We start from the raw sequence: 20,338 nt of genomic DNA on the forward strand, positions 1-20,338 counted from the left end.
TCAGCTGGAGAGAATGTTGTGGAATGATGGCAGCAGCACCTAAGTAGAATTTACTAGTGATATATCAGTTTGTGCCCGTCCTGTATACATGCAGTTGATTTTTTTACCCTGTGTAGGTCTTTTTATCCCTTTTAAGTTTCATCGTGGTTCAGCCTGTCAGGTTGTCTTTAGATGTTAGTTCTGTTATCTGATGTGAATTATATCCCCCTAAGCTCTATATCAGCTTCAGATTTTCATAATTATTCCATCTATATCTTCATCAAAGACATAAATAAAAATGTTAAACAGAGTAGGGCAAAAGAAAGAGACATATAATACTCTCCTAGACACTATTATCCAGATTAACATCTCTTATTGCTCTCTGGGGTTGGTCACTGAACCAGAATTTTATTTATTACAATTCAGAGGTTAATTTTTAAATGAGGTAGACCCTGACATGGGGGGAGGGGGAAGTATTGTATTTACTAATAGTAGCTGTTGGTTAATGCTTAACTTATTGTAAACCCCTTCACAAGTCCTAGAGTTTTCTGTAAATTTACTCTTTCTCTACCTTTTCCACAGATGTTTATGGTGAGGAATAAGAGAAAAGAGGCAATAAGAGACCTGACTCTGAATATGTACGAGGGACAGATCACTGTTCTCCTAGGACATAATGGAGCAGGCAAGACCACCACCTTGTCCATCCTCACAGGTCAGTATCTGGACAGCCCTTCATGTTTCTAGAATCTAAAGATGTTACTTAGCGCCAGGCCTTTTCTTTCCTGCCTAGGTAGAGTTGTTTCTATTTCAGTATTTTTCATTGTTATTCATTTAACAAACATTTATTAAATAACTGTACATAACTGTGTATAGATTACTGTGCTTAGGTACTGGGAGAGATCCCAAGTTTAAGTGAGAAAAGATCCCTGTTCTTATGAAGCTTATTGTAAGGTAGGGAGATAAGGCACAAACATAGATAAGTGCAGCATCATATATAACATTGCATGTAAATATTTGTAGAGTCAGACCGTTACTGATTTAGGAGTCATATCAAAATCAGCTCAAAATCAACATCAGATTTGAAGGCTAAAGATAAAAGACATTTGAATAGTTGTAATAGTTTCAACTTGATCTGTACAAATGGACTGCCAGTGTGGAAAAGTAGAAAATGTAAACACCAAAGATTAAAGACTTTGATGGTTAATATTTCCTAGAAAAGTTGAGCCCAAATAAAGTAATTGTCACAAGGAAGAGGCCAAATGAGCCTAGAAATCACTTCAGTCAACAAACATTTGATCTCCATGCAAAGTGGAAAGAGATGGTAGCCAAGGGTATCACCAATTTTAATGCAAATCTATAAGACACTATACAGAATGATAGAAGATTATAAGCAGTATCATCTTATAAATCAGCCAAAAAAAAAGAAGCAAAAACAAGTCTAAAGAAAGCTTGGCATGAAACCAAAATGAACTACATCATTCCAAGTGTCTTCACAGATGAAAATGGCAAGAAAACAAATACATTCTTAATGTAGCGAATTTTTTAATGTTCCTATAATTATCAATGGCAGAGAAACCACCAGAATTGGAAGTTTAACATTTAAAAGGCCCTTAGGAAGACAGTGTCAGAAGAAGCAACAGGACCGGGCCAATTACACAATGAGGAAATCTATGTCGATGGCAATACAATCTTGACAGTGTTGAGAGATTGATTTACAAGATAACTCAAGCAGGAGAAAAAAAACCAAAATACTACAAAAAATCAGTACCCCCAAAAAGGAATCAAGAAAATATCTGTAACTCTGACCCATATACCTACTTTCTCATCTTTATAAAATTTTATGGAAATGATTTATATGTATATCAAAGGAATATTTGATTTTCAAAAAAAAAGGTAAGAAGGGAACAGGCATGTTTACTGGACATTTCTTTCTAGTAGATCATATCTTCTTCATCACGGAATTCACAGTGGGATTATGAAATCCCACTGGGGTTTTTTTTGGTTGATAGTAAGAAAACATTTGACACAATAGGTATAAACTATAGTTTTAAAGACTGTTCTAAACCAGAATCCCTCAAGCACATGTTAAGATCATACAAAACTCCTCAATAAATGCAACCACAGGGATAACTCTTCAGCAACTGTCTGTTTATCAGTGTTAGGTAAGGCATTAACCAGGACAATGCACACTTACCCAGGGTGTGTGCCACTATCAAAAAGGATGTCTTGTGCAAGGTTGAAAGTGAATGAGGGATTCCCTGTCAGTGATGACAGCCTACAAAGCTCCTGTTGGTGGATGATGCTATACTAATTACATCCAACCCCATGACATCACAAGCTTCCACAATGAGTGCCGTGATTTTTTTAAGCATGATCAGTCTAACAGTCTATTCAGAAAAAAATCCTAATTCTTGAAAAAAATCTATCCAGACTATAACATGCAGCTGTATAGTTGATTTAGTAAGGTAATCCATATATTTGGGATGTGCATTGCAGATGGACCATGAATGGGACCTTGAATTGAATGGGAGGTGGATTGCATTTAGGAAATGGTGCGTTGCTCTTAATATTACTAATCAGCCCCCTGTTTCAAAGTTCTGTCTTTTTGACATAATTGTTCTTCCAACAGTTGTTTATGATTGTGAATCCTGGAACACCATGTTCTCTGAGGAATTAACATGGGCAGGTGACCTTGAGGGCAATAGAAAGCTTGCTGCAGGGTACAAATAAACTGCAGTATATTTCCAGGGATGAGCAGTGCTTGAGAAATTGTGTAAGGTTTTTATTAAGGAAATGTGTTATCAGGAGACATGTCTCAAGCAAGGGATAACAAATGGATAGCCTTGGTGCTCCCTAGGTATCCTGAAAATGTAAAAAGCCCCAGAGGAAAGTCTTTATTGGGTGAATCCCCCATAAACGATCCATAGAAGAACATATGCAAGAACCATAAAGGACAAGTAGGACCTGGTAGCTGGGTTACAGTCCCCACCAGGGGATGGAGTACCCACGTTTATGTGATCACAGATCCATTGAATATTAAAGAAATAAAGGGAGTTCTAATACAAATCTTTTTTTTTTTTAATTCAGAAGGGAAAGAGCAATCAGGGAAAGCTCTGTGGAGAAGGTGGCATTTGAGTTGGTTTTTAAAGGATAATTAGGAATTTAACAGTAGTGTAATTTAATTTAACAGTAATTTAACGGCTTTTAGGAAGCAGTGAGATTCCCAGCACAAAAAAAAAAAAAAAAAAAAAAAAAAAAAAACAAGCATTGGCCCAGCGAGTGGAAATCATAGAGCTTATTGGGGAATTCTAGACTTCAGAGACATCAGCATCATCTCCTGTTCTTTCCTCTCTTGCCTCACTCTGAGGATGAGTTAGCCAGTGTCTCCCTTCCCCCTAGTCCATCTTTTCAGCTTATCTTGATGTTATCTTCCCTCAATAGAATTTAAGCTCCTTGTGAGCAAGGATTGTTGTTGTTGTTTCTCACTTATGTTTGTGTTCCTGGCACATAGTAAATGTTTAATAAATGCTTGTTGTCTTGGCTTTGCCGTCCTTTCTTCCTTTGCTACAATCTTGGAGGAAGAGATGGGACTAGTTCTCTTTGCTAAAGCTAACCTTTCTGCTTGTGTGGTTTTTTTTTTGGTGGTTGTTTGTTTGGGTTGGGGTTTTTTTTCTTTTTTTTTGGTGAGGCGATCGGGGTTAAGTGACTTGCCCAGGGTCACACAGCTAGTAAGTGTTAAATGTCTGAGGCTGGATTTGAACTCAGGTCCTCCTGACTCCAAGGCCAGACTCTATTCACTGTGCCACCTAGCTGCCCCTCTGCTTGTGTTTTTGATCCTGTCTCCTGTCTATTCTAGGAATTTGCCCCATGGAATTTGCCTTCCTTCTGTCATCCTCAATTTCTCCCTATCTGCCAGCTCCTTCCCTGATATCTACAAACTGATATCTACAAATGTGCCAAGATTGCCCACGTCTCTAAAAAAAAAATCTTCACTCAACTCTGCCACTTTTTCAGGGTCTCATCCTATCTATATCCCATTTCCTTTTCATTGCTAAAATCCTAAGAAACATTATCTAGACTCCATTTTCTCACCACTCCTTGTACCACTCCGTTTGCTTTTTAACCCCTTGTCATCTAGCTGATGACTACTACCACTTCTTCCACCTCAATACTCTCTCCTTCCTCGTCTTATATGACACTAAGAGACTAAAGAAACATCTTTTAGAGAGTATAGAGGTCAGGGAGAATTCTGCAGTGACCTTCATAGAGTGTCCAGTGTTTTTCTTTCTGCCGTGGTCCAAGTAAATGTGGAGAGTAGATGCTATTATTTATCCTTGTTTTATAGTTGAGAAACTGAGACAAACAGAGATTAAGTGATTTGCCCCAGAGCCACAAAGCTAATAAGTGTCTGTGCCACCTGGGCGTCTGGAAGTCAGGTCTTCCTGACTCTAGACTTAGAACTCTGTCCATTGCACCATCCAGCTGACCCTAGTAGACTATCCCCAATACAGGAGTTCTTAATTTGAACTCTAAACTTGTTTGTTTTTTTAATATTTTGATAGTTATATTTCAGTATAATTGGTTTACTTTTTTAGTCCCATATTTCTTATTTTATGCATTTAAAAACATTATTCTGAGGAGGGATCCATAGGTTTCACCGGGCTGCCAAAGGGGTCCATAACACAAGACAGGTGAAGAACCCCTGGTCTAGAGAGGCCCCTCTAGCTGCCCCTCACCAGATGTCTTTAAAGGAAGGCTAGATGACCATTTGCCTAGGATGCTGTTGAAGGAATTCTTGAACTACATGGTCCCTGAGGTCCCTTCCAAGTCTGAAATTCTGTTCTTTGTGATTATGATCCTCTATCTTTTTGCTTTCTCTTTCTCTGTCTCTCTCTCTCTGCCTCTCTCTCTCTCTGTGTCTCTCTCCCTCCCCTGCTCTGTCCTGCTCTCTGTTTCTCTTTCTCTCTTCTCCCCTCCTTCACCATCTTTTGCTGGATGTTTCTTTTGCCCCCTAAACATGGTTGTACCTTGAGTCTCTGTTCTGGGCCCTCTTATCTTCTCTCTCTATTCTTGTTTGGGGAGATATCTCTTCATGATCATCTATGTTATGATTAAAGGAGAAGGACTATTATGTTTGCCGATTAGAAGGCCATTGGTGCCCTTTGAGAGAACAATTTCAGGAGAGTGGTGGATGAAGAAACCAGGTAGCAGGCATTTGAAGAGGGAGTAAGAAGTAAGGAAATAGGAAGCACTGGTTGTAGATAACTTTTTCAAAAAGTTTTCAGAAAGGGATGAGGGATGAGGGGGTGGAAGTTGGATAGGCTAGAAGGATTCTGCTAAGGGCAGAAAAGAGAGTCTGGACAGAAGACTTTAAGGTTTACAGAGAACAGATCATAGCCATAGGCCAATGGAAGCAGTTGGTAGAGAGAGAGAGGATGAGACATTGAAGATTGATGAGAGAGGCAATGACTGCTAGAGCTAGTTCTTAGAGGAAGTAGGAAAGGAGGGGGAAATTATATCAAGGGTGCAAAAACCTCTAGTAGGGCTATACCACAATGTGATCAGAGAAAGAAGAAAAGGGCCCAAAATAGTTATAATAGCTCATTTTTTGTAGCAAAGAACCAGAAGAAACAAAGGGAAAGGGGTACCCATATAGAGTATATGAATGTAATGTAGTATTATCACACCTGAAGAAATTACAAAAGGGGAGATTTCAAAGAAACCTGGAAGACTTATATAAACTGATGCATAGTGAACCAGAAAAATTTATGTAATAACTACAACATTGTAAAGACAAATAACTTTAAAAGACTCAAGAACTCTGATCAATGATATGACCAACCATAATTCCAGAGGGCCAGCGATAGAGCATGCTGCCCACATCCTGACAAAGAGGTGATAGACCCAAGAATAAGACATACGTTTTCAGACACAGACAATGTGAAAGTTTGTTTTGCTTGATGATTCATATTTGCTACAAGGGTTTTGATTTTTGCTTTAATTTGGTGGCAGACAGGAGGGAGTTTAGGAATGAGATAGCCTACCACAGAAGAAAGAAAAAATGGTTATTGAAACATTTTTAAATGCATAAAAGATAACAGAAAGAAACCCAGATAAACAGGACAGCTTTGAAAATTATATGTTCAATTTATCATATACTTAAAAAGAAAGGCAAGCTGTACATAACAGATTCTTATTTTCATTTGTATCCTCTTTTTCTGTTTTACTTTATTTGGAAATACCCATTTTATTTGGTGTTTTTTTCTTAAGTTAAGAATAAAAGGTGATTGTTTTATAAAAGCATACAGTGTAGGTTTTGCCTTAGAAAAAAGTAAGAAATATCTCCTTTTATGACAAGAAGGAACACGGAAAGAACAGCTGATGATAGTGAGAAATTTTGAGGAATCAAGTAGGGGACTTAAGAAGAGGATATTAGTCAGCCTCAGTTTTCTTGTGAAGTAAGAGATCAGGTCATCTGCTGGAAGGGATGGGGATTGGGAGGTCCGTTGAGGGAAGGAGATAAGAAAATATTTCCATTACTTTGGAGACATACAGGGAATCAGTAAGAGTAGAATATGAAGATTATTGAAAAGTAGCATTGGTTCCTGCTGAGGTTATGTACCATGAATTTGAAGTGGGTGAAATCAGCTTGATTGTATGATTTTTCACCAGTGACACTCAGCTCTGGAGCAGAAGCAGAGAAATTAGCTTGGTAAGGGTTACCCAAAGATGTGGCTTTGTTGGACAGATGCAACAGAATATAAGGGAAACAGGGAATTCTAGGTTAATGGTTAGTATATCAATGAAGTAGCTGACCATAGGGTCATAGCTTGATATGGAATTGAGTAAGACCACATACAGGAAGATGGACTGGGGGAATAAGAATGGTTCCAGGAACCAGAGATCATTATAATTGTGAAGCTTGGGTTTAGTGTGAGTGAGGAGAAAATTGTGGTCAGAGAGTGGAATTTCAAAGTTCTTGGTCATGAAGTTGTTACTATTATGAGTGATGATGAGGTATGAGTTAGGCTCATGCTGGTGTGTAGCTTAAATGGGCTGGAAAGGCAATTTATTCTTATAGGTAATAAGGACCACTGGAGTTTGAGATGAGGAATGACGTGGTCAGACTTGCATTTTAAGAAAATCATTTTAGGGGCAGCTAGGTGGCTCAGTGGATAGAGCTCTAGCCTTGAAGTCAGGAAGACCCGAGTTCAAATCTACCCTCAGACACTTGACGTTTACTAGCTGTGTGACCTTGGGCAAGTGACTTAACCCTGAGTGCCTCACCAAAAAGAAAAAAAATCATTTTGTCAGCTGTGAAGAGGATGGATCAGAAAGATTAACGCAGAAAATAGGATAGAGAGAAAAACCCATCATCCTCATACTATATTATTTGAAGGGTTTTTTTTTCTAAAATTCTATTTGATGAATTAACACAATTTCCAAATTTGCTGGAACTGTGATTCTCAGAGTAATATTCAGATATAGTCTGTCTAAGGTAATGAGAGAGATCCCTTTCTTCCAAAGGCCCTTTATCTAGCTAAGTCACTTTGCTTAAAGTCCCTTCACTATGACCAGGAAGTTCGTACCACTTAAACCTATGAATGTTATTCCTCATACTTCATATGCCCAACCTATAAAGTGCAACTAATGTTAATGAGATTAATTGCATAAGCCATATATAAAACCCTTCTTATTATGTTTTATATTATATTTAATTTAAATTGTATTTCATGTCTCTCACATCCTTTAAAACCAACTCAGAACTTCTCTTCTGGTGTTACCTGATTAACCTCTTCCATTGTTGTCTTTATTCTGCTTTCCTTTAATATTTAATACAATTAGTAAGAAAATAACTTTGTACTTGTAAATATGTTACTTTTAAAATTTTTTGACCAATTTTGTATTTTGTCTCCATAAAAATTAGGGATCATTCCTCTGATTTCTGTTGTGTTTCTCCCAGGCCCTAGTATATTCCTTTTGCAAAAAAGGAGAACTCAGCTAGTCTTTGTGAACAAGCCAGAAGGGTAGGATTCATGTCAAGTCAAGTCAAGTCATATCAACAAGCATTTATTAAGCACCTGCCAGTGCCAGGCAAATTCTAGGGGATAGAAAGAAAGGCAAAACAAACAAACAATGCAAAAAACAAAAAGGCCCCTGCCCTCAAGAAGCTCACAGTCTAAGTTAGGAAATAATGTGCAAGCAACTATGTTTAGATAATATAGACCAGATGAACTAGACATAATCTTACAAGGAAGGCAGTAGCATTTTAAAAAAAAAGCTTCTTGCAAAAGGTGGGATTTTAGCTGGAACTTGAAGGACATCAAGGAAGTCGGGGATGGAGACTTAGAAGGGAGAACATTGCAGGCATTAAGACAGCCAGTGGAAATTCCCAAGGTTGTGAGAGGAGTGTCATGAAAAACGAGGATCCTTAAAGAGGTCAGCCTCACTCACATTAATCTCTGATTGCTGAGGGAGAGTGAATTAGCTGTCCTGTCACTAATGCTGTGCTGGCTCATCTTCTGCTTCTTCCTAGGTCTTTTTCCACCTACTAGTGGCCGGGCATATATCAGTGGGTATGAGATCTCACGTGACATAGTTCAGATCCGGAAGAGCCTAGGCTTATGCCCCCAGCATGATGTCCTCTTTGACTACATGACAGTGGCTGAGCACCTTTACTTCTACGCTCAGGTGAGCCTGAAATAAATATCTTTTTTTTCCTTGCTCACATGCTTGAGGTAGTCAACGCTCCTACCTTCACAGGGTCCCAAAATGTGTTTCAAAGAACAATACAGACAGGGGAGGAGGTGGAAGGGAGATATTAAATAGTTAAGTAGATTACCCATCTTCACATGGCTGGTAAGTCTCTGAGGCAGTATATGAGCCCACATCTCCTGACTTTTAAGTCCAGGGCTCTATCAACTCTACAATGCTAGGTCAGGCTCTTCTCAGAAGGTCCCCATCTAAAGTTCTCTCCTTCACTTGGTCTCATAGATGAAAGGATTATCTGAACAAAAATGTCCTGAGGAAGTCAATCATATCTTGAACATTCTTGATCTGGAGAATAAACGCCACTCACTTTCAAAGTCACTGAGTGGAGGAATGAAACGCAAGGTTTCTGTTGGCATCGCACTCATAGGAGGCTCTAAGGTACAGTACTGGGTGGAACCAGGTCCCCTCTGCAGCCTGGCAAAACCGTTAGCTGATACAGACCCAAGTGAGCTGGTGTGGAGCATTCCTCCTAGGAAGACTCTGCTAAGATATGCCCAGTGAGCAATCAGATCATTAGTTAGGTTGGTATAGTGTGGTCATAGTTGTGAGGGGATCTCTAATTCTAGTTTAGTCTTGGGCCTATTGTCTCTCCTTAGACAATTGACCTTACCTCACTGTCTCTCATCTCAGCCAGAAAAGTGAATACCTAACACATAATATATCTCATATATTAGCTGCTGTATCTAAGTAAAATTCACTGTACTCTCCTGAATGGACAATTATGGTGGCAAGAACATTTTCACCAACAGGAGAAGACCCCCACCTGATTTGGTAAGTGGCACAGTACCATTTGACTAGTCTTATAACTGTCCCTTTTGGGTCTGTAGGTAGTGATGCTGGATGAACCAACTTCGGGCATGGACCCAATTTCACGGAGAGCCACCTGGGATCTCCTTCAGCAGCAGAAAAATGACCGCACCATTGTGCTGACCACACATTTTATGGATGAGGCTGACCTTTTGGGGGACCGAATTGCTATTATGGCCAAGGGGGACCTGCAGTGTTGTGGCTCTTCACTTTTCCTCAAGCATAAATACGGTGAGAAGGACGAGGGAGGAAAACTGGGTGTCTCTACTCCTTTTCCTCATTGCTAAGTTAGCATCAAATCTCCAGTATATTGAGTAAAATACTTTGGAGGTTCACTTCATATGTAGTTCCTGAAATCTGATAATGAAAGGCTTTCTTACACTGAACTTCCCACTCTTTGGTCCTGCCTGGATCCTTGGCCGTAGACAGAACATTTGTGAAGATAAGGCATATTAGTGTTTAATAGAAATCTGTCTTGGAGAGTGTATAAATGTTCCAGAGAATGGATTCCCCCCCTTATAGATGCCTTTATTCTCAATTCTAACACTCACAATATTAATCTAATGGAATTTCCTTTCCTTGTTGGTTGTACAATTTTGGCAACCTTCTTTCCAAATTACAGTTTCTTTATTAAGCCAATCATCCCCAATGTCATATTTCCATACCGTCTTATGAGGAATAGGAGACAAGATTCTCAGTACCAATACTGACCTTTTGAGATTAGCTTTTTATGTATTGCATGCAATCAAACTGCAGGAAGTTCTGTATCTCATCTCCCATGGAGCTAACCCGATCAAAGCAACTTAAGGTCAGGTGCAGCCTAGGGAAGAGAACTATAAAAACCCATATGGTTTCATCCAGTCTTTTAAATGGCTTCTTTCAGGTGCAGGGTATCATATGATCATAGTGAAGGAACTTCATTGTAATACCAGTGACATTTCTCGTCTGGTTTATCATCACATACCAAATGCCATTTTGGAGAGCAACGTTGGAGCTGAATTATCGTTTATCCTCCCCAAAGAGAGTTCACACCGGTATGAATCCAGAGAGTTCTAGACTAATGTCTTCTGTTTGCTCAGTGTCTGCAGTTGTTTTCTGGATTCCTCAGGTTTAGTAGATGAGTTCTGATAGGTGACCTCTAGGTTATTTACATTGGTGCCACATGCATAGTATGAGCAGTCAGGAAATTCACACCATGAAAAGCACTCTTTCCAAACCACTGGAAGACAGATATTCTTGGGGAAGAGTAACGGGAACACCTCTGGTACACAGACAACACCACCCAGTTCCCTCAAAGGGGTATTTGACTCATTGTAAGGAATGTTTAGAAACTTAGTTGTCACCCATGTGTAACATATGACAAATCAGGACATTGTCGCACTCCCAAAACTCTCTTTGGGTGAGATCAGAATTTGAAGCAGAGGACTTCTCCACCTTTTATAATGTAAACAGGATCTTATTGACCACCTTAGGAAAAAGCTTAGATCCCTTGCTTCTGATTTACTAGATGTTGTCATTTGTAAAGGGCAGCTCCAAAATGAATTATTTTTAAAATGTACTTGATTTCCTTCCTGATTACATAATCCAATGTTAACTTTTCCATAAACTATCATATCTACCCCACATCTGAAATCCCCAAATGGGATTTGTTTATTAGTAATTTGTTCATTAGCACCTTCAGGTTTACAATGATCATATTTAGTAGAGGGAGACTTTGGATTCTCAGTCTTACAATAAGGTAAAGATCTCAGAGGCCAAAGAAATATCTGAACATTACTTAAGTTGAGTTCTGGAAAACTGGTGGAATAAGAGGTTACAGAGTCCCCACTCCACAGTCCAGCGCATCTACCCCATGAGTAGCTAAAAGAAGATTAAAGGAGAGCAACTAAAGAGCATCAAAAGAGAAAGGTCTTTTATGTAAGGAAAAGAAAAGGGCAAGAAAATAAACAGCAGAGAAAAATATCTTCCATACATGAACTACTTTGGTCTAGCAGATGCTGAAGATGTTACCAGAAGGGAGAAGTAGCAAGTCATCTTTAGGGATGGCCCAAGGAGTGAAGTTTCCCCAAACATAAAGTAGATCAAACTGGATAATGACTAAGGGAAGCGGGTTCTGATGTGGATAGAGAAAGGCCCGGGTCTTATCACACGTGATAGCCCTGTCATCAGTGGCTAAAGAGAAACTGGTGAACATCAACAACTTAAGGAACCAAGGCATATTCAACAAGCATTTAGCTTGTGGCCTCTGTGTCCTAGTCACTGTGCTAGGCTTGGGGGTGGGTGGGATGCAAAGACCAAACAGAACTCGGGGCCCTGCCCTGATGAAACTTCTTTCTACTGGGAGGTTACAGTATTTATGCAGATAACTAAATAGGAGATAATTTGAGAAAGGAAAGAGCCCTGACAACTAGGGAGTTCGGGAAAAGTAGCAGCTGACATGAACTTTGAAGACATGCCAAGAAAAGGAAGGGGATACACCCCAACAAGAGGAACAGCCTGTCGAGAAGCATGTAAACAGGAATTGGAGTGCAGAGTTCAGGGAACAGTAAGTAAAACAGACCAGTTAGGCTGGACTATAGAATGTGGAGAGGGAAATGTGAGGTTAAAAATAGAAATACATATATATATATATATACACACCTTATAAAAATAAGATAGGATGGAGCAAGGGAATGACATGGTCGGAACTGTGCTTTAGAGAGGTCATTTTGACATCTGTGTTAGAAGATGAATTGGAGAGTAGAGACTGAAAGCAGGGAGATCTATTAGGAGGCTATTGGAATAATCCAGGAAAGAGATGATGAGGGTTTGAACTGGTTCTGTGATTGTGTTGGAAGAGAAAAGAAGACAGCTTCAGGGGATGTTATGGAAGGAGAATTGACAAGACGTGGCAGCAGATTAGATATAGGGAGTCAGGGAGAATGAGGAGAAGATAATTACAAAGGTGTGAACCTGTTTGACCAAGAGAGAGGAAGCGATGTTGTAGAAACAAAGGAGACAGTATTTAGGAGGAAGGGGTACTTGATGTGTTAGAGCTGCAAGAAAAAGTTTGAGTATTATGAGGACTTTTACAAGAACAAGTAATTACAAAAGAATCCAGAGAGAAAAATATTAATAATGGAAGATACAAAATCCCACTTACAGGGTATAAATCAAACAGAAGGATGAAATCAATTATAAAATTGAAAAGGAGGCCAGAAAAATTAGGTCTGATATGGGTTTATTAGATAATTTAATTTTTGTTCAGATACACACAAGACATTTATAAAAATTTATCGGACTCTGGGGCATAAAGAACTTACAAATAAACACAAAAAGGGAGAATTAGCTAACATTAATTTCACATGCTATAATTCAACTGGAATATTAATCAATAAAGAAAATGTGATAAATAGATGTAGGCCTAAATGGAGACTAAAATATAGTTGGCAAGAAGGATGGAGTAAAAAAACTAATCATAGAAACAATAAAAAATTATCTAAAAGATGATGACAACACCGATATATCATACTGAAATTTATGGCATGCAGCTCAGGCCATTCTTTTTTTAAAAAATGTTTATTGACTGACTGCCCTTCCATTTAACAATAACTTCTTTTTGTCTTAGAGTTTTATTTTTAAAATGAATATCATGATTTCTGTAATTAATTTTCCCTAACAATGCATGGACTCAGCTTCTCACAAGAACCTCACATTTAGAATGAAATTAATATTTAAAGATTATCTGACAATTGGGTGCTTTTTTAGCATCTTTTGCCTCATCTTCTGCAGCTCAGTCCTTGCCAATAAAGAAGCAGATGGGAACCCCACAGGGCTAAGGACCATCCTGTATTTTTCTTCTTTTCATGGGTGCAATGGCCAAAGAATTCCTAACAAGGCATTTATCCTACTGACTACGAGCCTGTTACTTTTCCAAAAGCTGATCCTTGGAAAATAGATATAGTATTATTGCTAGTACCACACTTGAAGCCTCTCTAACATAGTCAAAGTTACAAGAGCTGTGCCTTCCTCTGGCATAGCCTTTAAAAACCCAGGTTCAGGGGCAGCTAAGTGGTGCAGTGGTTAGAGCACCGGCCCTGGAGTCAGGAGAACCTGAGTTCAAATCCTGCCTCAGACACATAACACTCACTAGCTGTGTGATTCTGGGCAAATCACTTAACCTGAGTTGCCTCGCAAAAAAGGAAAAAAAAAAATAAAAGAAATTTAAAGAAAAAAAGAACCCAGGTTCACCTCTACTCTGTGAAAAAGAAGACAGCATAATTTCTCCAAAAAAATTGATTCCTTATGATCAGATAGCATTTATACTAGAACCAAAAAGATGGTTTAATATTAGGAAAATAATTAGTTAATTATTATTAAATATTATTATTAATGTTAGGAAAATAATTCACATAATCATTGATAATAGAATTTATCAATAAATGTAGAAAAGGCTATTAATAAAATATCATTTTAATAACACCAAAAACATAAAAACAGAAGAATTTTTCTTTAACATAATAGAACACATTTATTTTAACTCAAGAGCAAGTTTAGAAACAATATCACTTTAATATTTATATCATAATCCTTAAAATGCTATCTCAATAAGATAAGAAAAAAAATTAAAGGAATACTCATGGGTAAAAAGGAGGTTAATATATCTCTACTTGCAGATAATATGATTCTCTTGGGTTTTCTAAGTAAACAAACATAAAAGATATCAGCAAAATAGCAAGGTATAAAATTAATCCGCAAAAATCACTACCATAATTATATTTTACCAGAAAAACAAATAGAAAAGAATGGTAGAAAACATGTTAATTAAAAATTATTTGTTATATGGGGTGGCCCTCTGGGAGTTATGAGGGGGAGGGATACCATAGGAAATTTAGACAATGTAAAAATAAAAGATATTAATAAAAATTTATTTTTTAAAAAATGTATTCATTATCTTGGAATTAAACTACTAAGAACTACACAGGACTTATACAAGTCAACAACAAAGCAATTTTTATAGAAATAAAAAAACAAACTACTCGGGAGTCAGTGTTCATGATTAGTCCTTGTTAATGTAGTCAAATATGAAAATACTTCTCAAATAAGTTGATAGATTTAATACAAATACTGATCAATAGTTCAATAGTGTACTTTATAGAATTAGGCAAAACAACGAAGTTCATATGGAAGAAAAATAGGTAAAGAATATCAAGGTAAATTATGCAAAAAGAGGAAGGGGGACTAGACTTGTATTCCCAGATTTCAAGTTAAACTATAAAACCAAAACAACCAAAACTATTTGATACTGATTTTAAAAAATAAAAAAAAATTTTGATCTTAGAATAGGTTAAATCCCAACAAGCCCAAATCAGGTATGTGCAGTTATCATTGTTTTTTGATAGACACAGAACCACAAAACATTAGGGAAGGCATTCCATTATTCAGGAAAAATTACAGGGAAAACTAGATAGTGATTTGACAAAATTGGGAACAGACCAAAACTTGTCACCATTTTAAATGACTCAGCCAAAGATGTGCTGGAACCAGCATGGAAACCAGTGCCCAAGACCTGAATGTTAAGTTTACAGTGTGAGCGTATATATTTTAGAAATGTGCAAGCCCTACATAACAGGGCTTACTTTGCTGTTTTGTTTATTTTAACCACCTGGTTTTTCTCAACATGTATAATTTTTTTTTTGATTCTGCTTTCTTTACTCTGCATCACTTCATATAGTAAAATTATAGACTTAAGAAAGTATGGGAAAATATTAAAAATGCAGATTAAATCTATAATTGCCTTGCTACAATTTTTATTTTCATGTAATTGGTTGTTAAACTTTTACCAAGATACCATTGGCAACAATGCAAACATTTTTTAAGGCACACACACACGCATAAAAAAAAAACAAACTAGAATAGAAGGGATAATTATGTTTTTTACAACTGTGAAAAAAAATAAATTGTTAACAAGCTCTGGGTGACTTGGAAAAAAATATAAAAGATAAAATAGATTTGATTATATTAAAAAAATCTTTCTATCAAATACTTCAGATAAAACTATGACATCCAAAATTTATAAGGAACTGATTCAAATCCATGAGAATAAAAGCTATTTTCCATTTGATAAGCTGTCCAAAGTATATAAAGAGGTAATTCTCAAAAGAAGAAATATAAATTCACAATAATCTCACTAAAAAATTCAAAATCTCTAATAATCAGAGAAATTCACATCAAAACACCTCTGAGATCCCACCCCTATAAAATTGGCAAAGATAATCAACAGCAGCATTCAGTACTGGCAAGGCTATAATGAAATAAGCATGCTATCAACATGACTGGTAGAATTGTAAAATTGGTCCAACTCTTTTGGAAAGCAATCTGGAATTATGTGAAACAATAAGAGTTAGAAAAATGTAAAACCTTTGACCTAGCACTCCCATTGCTGGTACTATATTCCAAGGAGATTATTGACAAGTTAAAAAAAAAAAGACAAAAAATTCCTAGCAGCTCTAGTTATAATAATAAAAAATAACAAAACCAAACAAGAAACAAATGAGGTATCAAATAATAATAATAATAATATCATGTATATAGCCAGTCACTATGCTAAGCACTTTACGAGTATTATCATTCATTTTATTCTCACAACAACCACCAGAGGTAGGTGCTATTATTATCTCCATTTTGCAGTTGAAGAAACTGAGACAGTTTAAATTATTTGCCCAGGGATACACAGCTAGGAAAAATCCAAGGTTAGATCTGAACTCAGGTCTTTTTGACTCCAGGCCCAGTGTTCTGTCGACTGAGCCACCTAGCTGCCTCATCTAGCCACCTAGATGAGGAATGACTGAACAAATTATAGTATATAAATGTAATGGAATATAACTGTACAAAAAGAAATGATAGATACAAAGAATTCAAAGAAATACAAGAATATGTGTATATAGTGATGCAGAGCAAAGAAAGCAAAACCAGGAAAAAAAACTCATAATATCTGTTGACAATAACCATGTGGTTAAAATCAACAAATTCATGTTACACACAGCCAGAAAAGGTGAAAAGTGAAAAGGATGGTATAGATAATGCTATTTTAAAGCTGATACACCTTTTAGAATGGGGCTAACAATTGTTAAATAATGTTAACAAATGTTAAATAATGTAAATTAGATGTTATATTAATAATTATAATTTGATGTAATTATTTTATTAATTACAATAATTTATTATTATCAAATTAATAATCATGAATGTTAAATAATGAAAAATTTAACAAATGTTAAATAATGAAAAATATAGTCTTGGGTTTGTTTTATTTTACTTAAATGCTCATATTTCTTATGTATTTCATATACTTAAATACCTATTCTTTTCAATGGATTTCTTTTTTAAAGAACAACCAAACTGATCATTTTCATTCTATCCCCTTTCTCCTTCTAGGTTTGAAACTCTCTTTACTGAACTAGAACTGAAACAGAAAGAGCTAGGCATTGCCAGCTATGGTGCTTCTGTCACCACTATGGAAGAAGTGTTCCTTAGGTGTGTATTTAACGCTGAGCTTTGTTGTTATGGTCACTTAAAATTTAGAAGTATCGGTGGTTAAAATATTGAAGGGAGAATTATTGCTCTTCAATGTATTCTGAAATGTCCAACTCTAGAACACAGATAGGCAAATTGGTTAGGGAGTCCAATACTGATGCCTAGGGTTAAAATATGTATACTTTCCCCTAGAGACTATCGTGAATATTATTATGATATGACAGGTACTTGACTAAATCTTTAATTCAGACAATTTTGCCAGAAGAAAGTTCATGAAGAATGTCTTTCCAGTCTAGATTTTTAAGTGAATAGTTGGCAGAATTAATAACTTAATAACTGGCGTTTGGTTCTCCCAGAATTATTATCCCAAATAATAAGTACTTTGATAACATACTTGGAGGATTCTCACACTGATGGCAGCCATCTGTAGCAAGGTATAATACAAAATACACTGGCCTCCAGGCATCAGAAGACCTGGGTTCTGGTGTCAGTTTAATCACTTAGTAACTATGGACACTTTAACCTCTTTGAATATGTGTGAAATGGGAATAAAAATAACTCCTTTGACCCTCTAAAAACTGTTAAATACTATATAAAATTAGGCTGACCCTCTGATGTTAATTGAGAACAAATTGGGTAAGCTCCTGTTGCTGCTATGAAGCTGAGTTTTCTGCATTAATGAATGAAAAGAAGACTGAAAATCTTGGACTAAATAATTCATTTTTAATAGAAAGGTTTCCTTTTTTAGCCAGACAACAAGAGTAAATGATCTGATCCATTTCACAGAGGCTGTCCACCATGCCTGAAATAATCTCCCTTTGCCTTTTGGAATCCCCTTTTTTTGTTTTTAAAGAATGAGCTCAAGTGTCACATTCAGTGTAAGAAGACTAGAAGGGTAAAAAGGGGCCATACTGGGAAGAGCTTTAAATGCCAAACAGTGGAATTTATATATGATCCTATAGACAATAGGGAAGCATTGGATTTTTTTTTTTTGAGAAGGGGGATGATACGGATTTTTACTTTAGGAAAATCAATCTAGAAACTAGAGGATGGATTAAAGTAGAAAGAGACTTGAGCCAGGGAGACCAAATAGGAGATTTTTGCAATAGTTCAGATGAGACGTAACAAGGGCCAGAACTGGAGTGGTCAGTATTCGGGTAGAAAGCAAGGGACATGTGAGGGATGTTATGGAGACAGAAACAAAAAGGTTTGGCGATTAATAGGATGTGTGAGATGAGTGAGAGTCAGTTGAGGATGACACTAAGGTTTGGAACCTGGGAGACTGGAAGGATAATGGTGCCCTTGATAGAAATAAGGTAGTTCAGAGAAGGGGTAGGTTTAGGGGTAGGGGTAGATATTTCATACTGATTTGGACATGTCAAGTTTGAGCATCAAGGGAACATGTAGTTTAAGAAGCGATTCATAATGTAAGACCACAGCTTGGAAGACAAACTAGAGTTGGTTATATTTAATTTCATCTTTGGAACATCTCTCAGATACACCATTTTCTCTCCTCTGATGCTGCCACCACTTTGGTGAAGGTCTTCATCTTTTTGTGCATGAACTATTGCAATAGCTTGTTGGTTGGTTTGCCTGCCACAAGTCTCTCCTCATTTCAGTCCATTCTCTTCTCAGTCATCAAAGTAATTTTTTCTAAAGAGCAGGTCCAACCATGCCACTCCCTTGCTCAATGAACTCCAATGATCAAATATAAAAGCCACTCTTTGGCTTTCAAAGTCCTTCATAACCTAGCTGCTCCCTCCAACTTTCAATTCTTCTTACACTTTATACCTCTCCTTCCCTCCCTTCCACTCCCATGTAATCTTTGATCCAGTGACATCAGCCTCTTTGCCATTCCTTGAACAAGATACTCCATCTCCTAGTTCCAAGCATTTTCACTGGTTGTCCTCCACACTTGGAATGCTCTTCCTTTTCATCTCCATCTACTGGCTTCCTTCAAGTTCCAGTTTTAATCCCACATTCTCCCTTAATTCTAGTGCTTTTCCCCTGTTGATTATTCCCAGTTTATTCTGTATGTAGCTTGTTTGTACAGTTATTTGTGTGTTGTTCTTCCCTTAGACTCAAGGGTAGGGACTGTCCTTTGCCTTTCTTCTTATCCAAACCAGCACTTAGCACAGTGCTTGGCATATAGTAGGCACTTAATAAATGTTTATTAAGTGACTAGATATATAAATTAGGGAGTCATAGAAAGAAGGCAACACTAATCATTTGAGAAACTGCTCCTTTTTTTCCTTCATTCCCTTTTTTCAGCAAGTGCTGAATAGCCTTTTCAATTTCACATTTTTCACATTGACTTAATTCATATACACCAAATTTTATCTGCTTCCATAATAAAAAACATGACTTGTGTTCTTTTGGTTCAGAGTTGGTAAACTTGTAGATTCAAGCATGGATATCCAAGCCATCCAGCTTCCTGCTTTACAGTACCAGCATGAGAGACGGGCAAGTGACTGGGCCATGGATAGCAACCTCAGTGGAATAATGGATCTCACCGATAGCATCGGGGCCTTAATCAAGGAAGATTGTACCACCATCAAATTTAACACCAGGGTGAGCATTCTTACTTGGGACTGAAAGCCTGGCAAATTCAGGATAGATATAAGTGACACAGTTTGGTTTGAACTACCCAAATCCAAGGAAATATTAGCAGTATCAGCCCTGGAAGAATCAATAGATCTGAGATGTTGGCTTCTCTGTGGTACAGCCTGAAGGTGAGCATGTTCTTCCCATTCTAAGGGCTATTTACACATTAACCAGGGCATTAACCATTCTCATCCTCCTATAGAAAAGTCCTGGAAGGAGCATTGAATTCAGGTGGTCTGGGTTCTGATCCTGGCTACATTACTTACTAAGCCTTGTACCCTTGAGCAACATCATTTACCCTATCTGATTCCCAGTGTCTTCCTCTTTAAATAGGAGGGTAAAAGCCGTTCTGCTTACCTCACAGAGCAGGTGTGATGCTCTGGAAGAATCTATGCCAAAAACATTTTAAAAATGTTATAGCATTCCATGGATATAAGGTGATCTTTCTGTCTCTCTCTCTGTGTCTCTCTTTCTCTCCCTCCCTCCCCCCAATTGTGGTTCACTGACTTGCCCAGGGTCACACGGCTAGTAAGTATTATGTCTAAGGCCGGATTTGACCTCGAGTCTTCCTGACTGCAGAGCCAGTGCTCTATCCACTGGTGCCACCTAGCTGCCCCTTGGTGATATCCTCTTTATCTAGTTACTAGATCCCTACTGGCGA

At 37.4% G+C, this 20,338-nt stretch overlaps 1 protein-coding gene across 8 annotated transcripts in view; it reads left to right on the forward strand.

Annotated features, from left to right (window-relative positions):
- The window catches only part of ABCA3 (ATP binding cassette subfamily A member 3), a 117,410-nt gene that overhangs the window by 70,211 nt on the left and 26,861 nt on the right, over positions 1 to 20,338 (forward strand). For all 8 annotated transcript variants that reach the window (XM_027862809.1, XM_027862806.1, XM_027862811.1 and 5 more), the window contains 7 exons: positions 562 to 691; positions 8,516 to 8,670; positions 8,974 to 9,129; positions 9,579 to 9,789; positions 10,442 to 10,592; positions 16,975 to 17,073; positions 19,458 to 19,644. In XM_027862809.1, the coding sequence (XP_027718610.1) occupies positions 562 to 691; positions 8,516 to 8,670; positions 8,974 to 9,129; positions 9,579 to 9,789; positions 10,442 to 10,592; positions 16,975 to 17,073; positions 19,458 to 19,644 (1,089 nt within the window). The remainder of the gene's footprint in view (positions 1 to 561; positions 692 to 8,515; positions 8,671 to 8,973; positions 9,130 to 9,578; positions 9,790 to 10,441; positions 10,593 to 16,974; positions 17,074 to 19,457; positions 19,645 to 20,338) is intronic.

The sequence above is a fragment of the Vombatus ursinus genome, unplaced genomic scaffold (genome assembly GCF_900497805.2).
Source record: "Vombatus ursinus unplaced genomic scaffold, bare-nosed wombat genome assembly UNPS02014770.1, whole genome shotgun sequence".
Classification (NCBI taxonomy): Eukaryota; Metazoa; Chordata; class Mammalia; order Diprotodontia; family Vombatidae; genus Vombatus; species Vombatus ursinus.